The sequence below is a fragment of the Leptodactylus fuscus genome, chromosome 11 (genome assembly GCF_031893055.1).
Source record: "Leptodactylus fuscus isolate aLepFus1 chromosome 11, aLepFus1.hap2, whole genome shotgun sequence".
In the NCBI taxonomy this organism is placed as follows: domain Eukaryota; kingdom Metazoa; phylum Chordata; class Amphibia; order Anura; family Leptodactylidae; genus Leptodactylus; species Leptodactylus fuscus.
This window is the reverse complement of record NC_134275.1, coordinates 22,062,081-22,071,581: the sequence shown is the minus strand read 5'-3', so window position 1 is coordinate 22,071,581 and position 9,501 is coordinate 22,062,081. Positions and strand designations below refer to the sequence as shown.

Sequence of the window (9,501 nt, the reverse complement as noted above, 5' to 3'; positions counted from 1 at the left end):
AGAAAATCCTGTCTACCCTCTCTATAGGTAGACTATTGAGACATATTTGGACTATGTTCAGTATCTACTACACTCAGGGCTTCTTTAACCATAGGGCAAACGGTGCACTTGCATCGGGCCCTATGGATGCAGGGGCCCTGAATCCAGGCAACAGACTTTCTACCAAGGACAGCTCCACTCACAGCTGTATCGGGGTGCCATGCACGCTGATATAATTGATGCTTATGACAGGGCAGAGAGCTGTGTGCTCCAGGAGCTGTAGGCGCGATGTGATGACATCACTAATATCAATAATATCGTGCCTGCAGCTCCCTGAACAGTACGTGACAAGAGACTGCACAGAGCGACAGGGGAGTGAGGAGAGGTGAGTATCTGTGTTTTATTATGTTAAACTGGTGGAAGATGAAGGGGGGACATTAAACTGGAGACAGATGAAGGGGGATATTAAATAGGAAGCAGATGAAGGGGGGCATTAAACTGGAGTTTTTCCCAATAGATGATTCAGCGATTATTGTCTTACTTAGATTTCTAGATTGATAGCAGTGAATAGAGAAATAGAAATGTAAAAATGAAGATGATGTCTGGTTGGAGCACACAGGATTCTGTGCAGGGGAAGATTCTGTGAACCCCATCCACACATTGTGGGAAAATACGCGCAGTGGACATGCTGTGATTCCTAAGACAGCAAGTCAATTATACCAATGTAAACACTACTGGTTTCCCTATAGGTATAACTGAAGCAGAAAGTCCACAGAGGAAACTTCTACTGAATATAGGGGATCTACAGTGCTCCTGTTCTGTTGGGAAGGAGTTAATAGGAGCATTGCAGATACCCTATATTCAGCCAGGCAGAATTTCAAGTGGGGGAAAAAAAACAGTCCTCAAGCTCAGGGAAGGGGCAGACAGACAACCAAAACACCCCCTCCCCTTCCCCAGCAACTACTGCACCCAAAAACTCCGACCATTTTAATTTTTGAAATTTTCCAGTAGCTGCTGTATTTCCCCCCTCTCGGCTTATACTCGAGCCAATAAGTTTTCTCAGTTTTTTGTGGTAAAATTAGGGGTCTCGGCTTATATTTGGGTTGGCTTATACTCGAGTATATACCGTACGTTTAGAGCTTACTTCCTTTAAGGAATAAAGAAAAGATTAGCTTGCGAACTGTAATGTCTACCTTTATATAAACATTCATAGCATTTCCAAGCAACATTACGAAACTGCAAGTGTTAAACATTAACTCGACACGGACGTTCTTGATACAAGAAGTCAAACGTAGTCTAATAAAAACTATACTCAGATAATAATAAAGCCCCAATACAATAAAGCCCTTATAATACTGAGTGACCTTGTGTTGTCCAACCAGATAAAATGGTCCTTTTGAACGTTAACCCTTTCCATGCCACCCACATATTTCATAGGTCTAGACAGGGTGGCACTTCAGTAGCCGAGGACATATGTAGAACGTCCTTGCTACTGATGACTAATTTCTCAGGATCTGTTAGGGCTATGAAGAAGTTCTTGGATTTGTTTATACCAAAATCATCATGCTGAGACCTAACGGTCCAGAAAAGCTGATTTTTTTTGTTGCAGATTTTGCTATAAAAATTTTTTAACTAAAAACCAGGACAAAAATATATCTGAAAATGCATACAGTGGCAGTCATTTCCACATACATATGAACACACACCATTATACATCAGGTGATAAACATAGTAGCATGGTTTTTACATATGCATACAGTTGCAGTCATTTGCACATACATGTTTTTACATAGATATGTTTTCACACATACAGTCACTTTTACACATACATTATCACACATAGTTGCACACTATATACTTATATACTTATGCACATACACTAAACATAAATATAGGTTTTTTTTTTACGGACACCCATTGACTAATCTGTCTAAAAAGACAGACCAGACACAAGTGTGAACCTACTGCTCAGCGCCATGCCGAACCCTTTCAGTGGAGACCTCAGCTGCTCCCAGCTAATCCTTCTTAAAGAAACAGTGCACCTCTTACCAGCCAACACCAATTATCTCACATGGACACTTAGCTACATATCAGTGCAGCTTGCATACTGGCTGGACAGATGGCTTTTGTGTCATGCTGATCTTCCAAAAAAGAGAGAGAAGAAAGGCCGATGCGGGCACTGGGCCAATCTACCAGATTACAGTGCAAGGCTGCATTTATATTGCGCTTTTTGCTGTAGAACTGCATGTGGTTTATAACTGCAGTATAACTTATCACATATTACTGTGCATTTTAGTGCGGGTTCACATCAGTGCCCGAACTCCATTTTGCAGGTTTCCGTTTCCTGCCCAAGAGACAGGAGACGGAAACTGGCAGTCAGTTTCCAAGCCCATGCATTTGAATGGGTTTGGAAAGTGTCTGGCTGTGAGCGCCTGTGAGCGTTTGTGCTCTCTGTGGCAAAACCGTTATTTTGCAGGACTTTGTGTCCGGTTAAAAAAAATGGTTTAGCTGCGGAGAGCAGAAGACGCTCACGGCCGGACACTGTCTGCCAGGTTTCCGTCCTTCTGTCAGCAGAAGACGGAAACCTGAAAGCGGAGGCCAGAACACAAATGTGATCCCAGCCTTATCTGTATAGTAATGACCATCACATAAAAAAACTCAGATTTACTGGCCAATACCATACAGGTGAAAAGCATAGCAAAGTCCTACTCATTACTGCAATTATAAAATGCATGCAATTTTGAAGTAAGGAAGCACTGTGTAAACGCAAGCCTAAGTTAAGCCCCCATGTTGCAGAAATGCAGAATTTTTTGTTGCAGATTTTATCGCAATTTTTATTTATTTATTTTGTTCAAAAGCTAGGAGTGGATTGAGCAGAGGGTTGAAGTATAAGGACTTCCTATATATTTTGCATTCCTTTTTATCCTATTTTTTCCTTTTTTGCCCTATTTACTTACCGATCCTTGTTCCTGCTCATGGCATGGCTGCCTCCACTTCCCTTCTGGCCTTCAAGGGTCCCCGTGCATCTCATATCACCTTGCTGGGGCCCCCTGGAGGGAAGAAGGGAAAGTGGAAGCAGCCGTAAGCAGTGGTGCTGCTATTATTATACCCTGGGGTCTTTTCAGTCCCTGGAGTATAATGATAGGGGGCCCATGGGAGTTGAGTGAACATAAAAACTAGTGTTACTCACCTCTGTGGCATAACTCCATGCTGTCTTCAGCCTCTGTAGTCACGGCACAGACAACACTTAGGTCATGCCGTTGTCGTAATATATAACGACGCTGTTGTAACCCACGTCTGTGATGTGATTGAAGAGGACCACGGCGGAGCGCAGGAGAGGTGAGTACCACTGATTTTTATATTTGTCTCCTGGGCCTCCAATCATTGTCTGATAAGTCCCCAGAGTATTATAATAATTTGTGGGTGGTGTACCAAAAAAATTTTGGGTTCTACTGAACCTGAAATGTTTGCAATATTTACAATGAACACCTTTGAGGTCATAAAAGGGACATAATGTCTGGAGGGACCACTATGGGACATAATACTATTTGGAAGGACCACTATGGGAAATAACACTGTGATGGGACATAATACTGTATGTAAGGGCCATTATACAGTGAAGGGGCCACTTTGTGACATTATAATGTATGTAGATGGGGGGTTATGCTATGTGGGGAACCAGGAAAGCGCGTGTTATGCCAAGTCAAAAGCTAATGCGGTGGCCATTTTAGTTTGTTCAAGACAAATCAACATTTTTGTAAAGAATGAACAATTTGAAGAATTTGGGTCAAACATGGCTTGGTACGAAGTGATTCGCCCACCTCTAATACTGTTGCACTGTGGCTAAAGTTACTCGTTCAGTTCGGTGACTTCTGCACTATAAAGTACTATTGTCTACACAACACACAACCGATATGCGACACTTTGCTTAGGCGTGCAGTCACATTTGCCATTAACTTGCAGCCAAAAGACTTTGCAGATTAACATCAAGGTTCATTGTGCAAATGACAAACAAGGCCACTTGTGCAGCGATAGAATAAGTAAATGTTGATTTCAGAAAAGATTGTCCTGACTATAAAATCTCTCTCCATGGAACACTTGGTAGGTGCGTATAGTCTGCTAAAGAAACACAAAATCTACGTTGAAGGAATATCTTGTGATTTGTGGCAGTAGGATATACTGTATATAGTGTTTGTATTGTGTAGATAATTGGGTCAGTGCTCAGAAGCCGCCCAGCCCTCCCTCATGTACTGCGTGAAATCTCAGGATTGTATTGCCCAGAATCCTCTGTCCTCCCTGAGATTAGCCGTAGTCTAAAGCAATTAGTCAGGATTATAGATTAGTATACAGTGCGATGGAGGGAGCGGTGTGGACGTCTAGATCTAGTCTGCAGTAAGTTATACCTATTTCTATTCTTTATATATACCACATACTGTCAATTATATCCTTGCTTTCATCTTTTACAAAGCTTTTTCATATGTAGCTTTCCAAATAATAACTGTTCAGAACAAACCATATACTCTGCGGTTTTGGGAATTGTCAGGTTTGTTGTTGGCGCAGTATTGTTTCTATTAGCTTGTGTTCATGATGTTTTGGTTTCTGCTTTCTTGTGGATTTCTGTCTCCTACTTAGCAGTAAATGTGGCCATACACATTGCACTAAAGGCTGCCAAAAATACGCCGAACAAAAATGAAAGTTGAATTTGACAATTTGCACAGACCCATTTTTATAAATTGTCCCATCCTGATCAGGCAGTTTCATAGTTAATGATGGTGAGATTCTTCATATAAACCATCACAGCCTTATTCTGTCTCATGTGTATGTGGTGCCTAAATCTAGATTCTAGCCCTTGTTGCTGGTGGTATACGTAAATTTGTTCTTCGTGATTCAGTAGTTAGCACTGTTGCTTTGCACCACTGGAGTCTTAGGTTCGATTTCTACCAAAGGCAACATCTTCCTTGGGTTTATACACTCACCGGCCACTTTATTAGGTACACCTGTCCAACTGCTCATTAACACTTAATTTCTAATCAGCCAATCACATGGCGGCAACTCAGTGCATTTAGGCATGTAGACATGGTCAAGACAATCTCCTGCAGTTCAAACCGAGCATCAGTATGGGGAAGAAAGGTGATTTGAGTGCCTTTGAACGTGGCATGGTTGTTGGTGCCAGAAGGGCTGGTCTGAGTATTTCAGAAACTGCTGATCTACTGGGATTTTCACGCACAACCATCTCTAGGGTTTACAGAGAATGGTCCGAAAAAGAAAAAACATCCAGTGAGCGGCAGTTCTGTGGGCGGAAATGCGTTGTTGATGCCAGAGGTCAGAGGAGAATGGCCAGACTGGTTCGAGCTGATAGAAAGGCAACAGTGACTCAAATAGCCACCCGTTACAACCAAGGTAGCCAGAAGAGCATCTCTGAACGCACAGTACGTCGAACTTTGAGGCAGATGGGCTACAGCAGCAGAAGACCACACCGGGTGCCACTCCTTTCAGCTAAGAACAGGAAACTGAGGCTACAATTTGCACAAGCTCATCGAAATTGGACAATTGAAGATTGGAAAAACGTTGCCTGGTCTGATGAGTCTCGATTTCTGCTGCAACATTCGGATGGTAGGGTCAGAATTTGGCATCAACAACATGAAAGCATGGATCCATCCTGCCTTGTATCAACGGTTCAGGCTGGTGGTGGTGGTGTCATGGTGTGGGGAATATTTTCTTGGCACTCTTTGGGCCCCTTGGTACCAATTGAGCATCGTTGCAATGCCAAAGCCTACCTGAGTATTGTTGCTGACCATGTCCATCCCTTTATGACCACAATGTACCCAACATCTGATGGCTACTTTCAGCAGGATAATGCGCCATGTCATAAAGCTGGAATCATCTCAGACTGGTTTCTTGAACATGACAATGAGTTCACTGTACTCCAATGGCCTCCACAGTCACCAGATCTCAATCCAATAGAGCATCTTTGGGATGTGGTGGAATGGGAGATTCGCATCATGGATGTGCAGCCGACAAATCTGCGGCAACTGTGTGATGCCATCATGTCAATATGGACCAAAATCTCTGAGGAATGCTTCCAGCACCTTGTTGAATCTATGCCACGAAGAATTGAGGCAGTTCTGAAGGCAAAAGGGGGTCCAACCCGTTACTAGCATGGTGTACCTAATAAAGTGGCCGGTGAGTGTATATTCTTCCCTTGTTTGTCTAATTTTCACTCTGCATATGAGCAAAGCAGCAGAGGTGACAAAATCACAGTTCTGTAATACTGGGATCAAAGGTATTTGGACAGTTATCTCAAAAGCTATTCAATGGGTTGAATGGGCTATCCCCTCATTAATCCATCATCAATTAAGCAGGTAAAAGGTCTGGACTTGATTCCAGGTGTGGGATTTGCATTTGGAAGCTGTTGCTGTGACCCCACAACATGCAGTCAAAGGAGCGCTCAGTAGAAGTGAAGAACCATCATTAGGCTAAAGAAAAGGAAGAAATCCATCAGAGAGAGAGTACAACCCCTGGCAAAAACTATGGAATCATAAGTCCCTGAGGATGTTCCTTCAGTTGTTTAATTTTGTAGAAAAAAAACAGATCAAAGCCGTGAAAACAAACTAAAGGCATTTCATAGGGCAACTTTCTGGCTTTAAGAAACACTAAAAGAAATCAAGCTAAATAATTGTGGTAGTCAGTAACAGTTAGATTTTTAGACAAGTACAGGGAATAAATTATGGAATCGCTCAATTCTGAGGAAAATATTATGGAATCATGAAAAGCAAACAAACAAAATAACACTCCAACATATCACTAGTACTTTGCTGCACCACCTCTGGCTTTTATAACTTCTTGCAGTCTCTGAGGCATTGACTTCATGAGTGATAAACAGGACAATTCAAAAATGGGATTTACATACCGAAGAGCTAAAAGAAAGCCATCACTAACACCTAAACAGAAAAAAAACAAGGATACAATGGGCTAAGGAAAGGCAATCGTGGACTGTGGATGACTGGATGAAAGTCATTCAGTGATGAATCTGGAATCTGCATTGGGCAAGGTGATGATGCTGGAACTTTTGTTTGGATCCTTTGGAATTCATGCTGTCTAGCCATTTCCTCTGGTTGTTCCTGTCTTGGGGACCCTGTCAGTAGCCAGGTGTCTGGTGCTTGCCTTGGACTAGGCCCCCCCCTAACCATAGGTCCCCTGTAAATTTCTTCTCACTATGATTTTGCTTGTTGAACATGATAGTCCTTTTCTTGCTCATTGTAAAAATGTGCTGAATCGATAGTATTTGGCTTTCTGCCTTTTTGGATTGTTTAAATGATTTACCGTTTAAGGAAATATTAGACAGCAGTGGACGCAAAGTTATTGTCCTGAGACAAGATTCTTAAGAGACAGATGACGAATACAGGGACACAGACAGACAGAAGGTCAGTGTTACAGCCATAAGTAAAAGATCAAGATAAGCCAAATATCAAGGTCAGCAAGGAGATTAGAAGGCAAACCTAGGGTGTAGAAGAGCAGAAGCTGATTTAAATATAAAGTATAGGTCAGAAGCCGTAGTGTCCAAAGTAACCTGTTCTTCTTAGGCTGGGTTCACACCAGTGTTGGCTCTCTGTACAGGGGTTCTGTTCCCCTCTCCGCATTTTTTGCCTTTTGGGGCAAAAACCAAGCAGAAACCACGTGGCTGCTTTCCTTATTCCACCTCCTGTTTTTCAACTCAGTCCATTGGTATTAAAGACATTGGTGTGTAATAAAAAAATAGAAAAAAAAATAGTATTGAAAATAAGCTCAGCGTTCAGCAGACCAAGGTGCACGATCCAATGCTTCCTGGGCTATGGAAGACTAGGATAATCACAATTACATGGAGAGGAGGAGCGGAATAACAGCATCGCTTCTGCCGCTGCTGGCTTCATGCAGGGCAGAAGCATAGCGATGTTCCTGACTTCACCTGTGCCGGCATCTAACTCCCCGGCATCCGCTGTAATAGGCGGATGCTGGGGACTGTTAGACGCCGGCACAGGCACATCGCTATGCTTCTGCCCTGCATGAAGCCAGCAGCGGCAGAAGCGATGCTGTTCCGCTCCGCGGTCACATATGCAAAGCCAAGTGGCGAGATGCCTCCGGCCCTGCGTGCAAGCTCATACACCAGTCTAACCTTCACAATGTGAATACAGACCCGCAGGGTGTCGGGTCTGTATTTGCATTGTGAAGGGTAGACTGGTGTATGAGCGTGCACGTAGGACCGGCGGCATCTTGCCGCTTGGCTTTGCATATGTGACCCCGCCCACCAATGACGAAACAAAGCCGGAAGACAGAAGATTTTAGAGGAACGAAGACGGGTGAGTATGCGACGTGGGAGTACCCCTTTAAGGGACAGTAAGGTCCTGAAACGCGTCAGCTAGAATGCAAAGACAGCAATTTTTATAACACTTTTTGTTTTGACTTTTTCTCTGACTTTTGGCACCTTTTTATGTATTTTTTAACCAAATGAATTAAAAGTTAATTTTTATAAAAAGTACAGACAAGTGTGGCGGATCTACTAGTCCTCTCCATGTGATCGTGATTAAAGACACTGCTCTATTAGTCCTCAGCAACTGAAGGCAATATGCAGAGAGAAGGAGAGAAAAGAATATACTGTGGGAACATGGACTGAGTCATCAGTGAGTGACTGGTTTTTCATGGACCGTTGCTTGCACATGCAACGGCAATTGCACATTTGCAAAGTTATAACATCATGGGCTAGAACTAGCAAATTTAAGTGGGATACATTCCACTGACATTCCACTGGGGTCAAATAATGGTTTGGGATTGTTTCAGGGTTTGCAAACTACATTCATCAAATAACCAACTAGCAGAAATGAATGAAAAGTATCCTACAATCTAGAACCTAACTTATAATAGATAGATGAAATATGGCCGGCTATTTGCGTATCGGAGCCCAAGATGAGGACTCTAGGAAATGCAGTTTTAACAGCACTTTTCTATATTATCCACTCTGTATTACGATTTGAGGTCTACTGTTGAGCCCCCAACTATTTTTTAGGTGTGATACCTATTGCATATTAGATTAGACACTCATATTAGATACGAGACATCTATAGTAGATATACCAAAAGGGATAAGAGACTGAATAATGGAATCTAACTAATATTATTGGTATTGTGGCCTCCTGTTGGGCCATATTGGGGGGATGGAATATAAATTTGGCTATCCAGCCTCAGATGTTTTATACCATAGCTCGGGACGGTAGTAGCTATCATCATGTATATACTATCTATCTCATATAGATTGAGTGGGAATATATCTCTACCTGACATACCTAATTTATGGGGTTAACTCAAATTGGTGGGGTGTATAGCAAGAATAACACTGCTGGTTGGGCCCTAGACTATGGGTTTCTTCTTTAAGTTCCCTTAATATATCATTCCACAGTGAGTGGAATATTTTTTCCATTCATTATCTATTAAAAAGTTAACCGTTAGAATATATGACACTTTTGGGATAATGTTCTCGAAGACACAAATT

General features: G+C 42.4%; 1 protein-coding gene across 1 annotated transcript in view; it reads left to right on the top strand.

The window, feature by feature from the left end:
• Positions 1 to 4,331: 4,331 nt before the first annotated feature.
• ARL13A (ARF like GTPase 13A) overlaps positions 4,332 to 9,501 on the top strand; it is a 44,260-nt gene continuing 39,090 nt past the window's right edge. Inside the window, exon 1 of the mRNA XM_075259026.1 lies at positions 4,332 to 4,371. Within this exon, the coding sequence (XP_075115127.1) occupies positions 4,334 to 4,371 (38 nt within the window). The 5' untranslated portion in view covers positions 4,332 to 4,333. The remainder of the gene's footprint in view (positions 4,372 to 9,501) is intronic.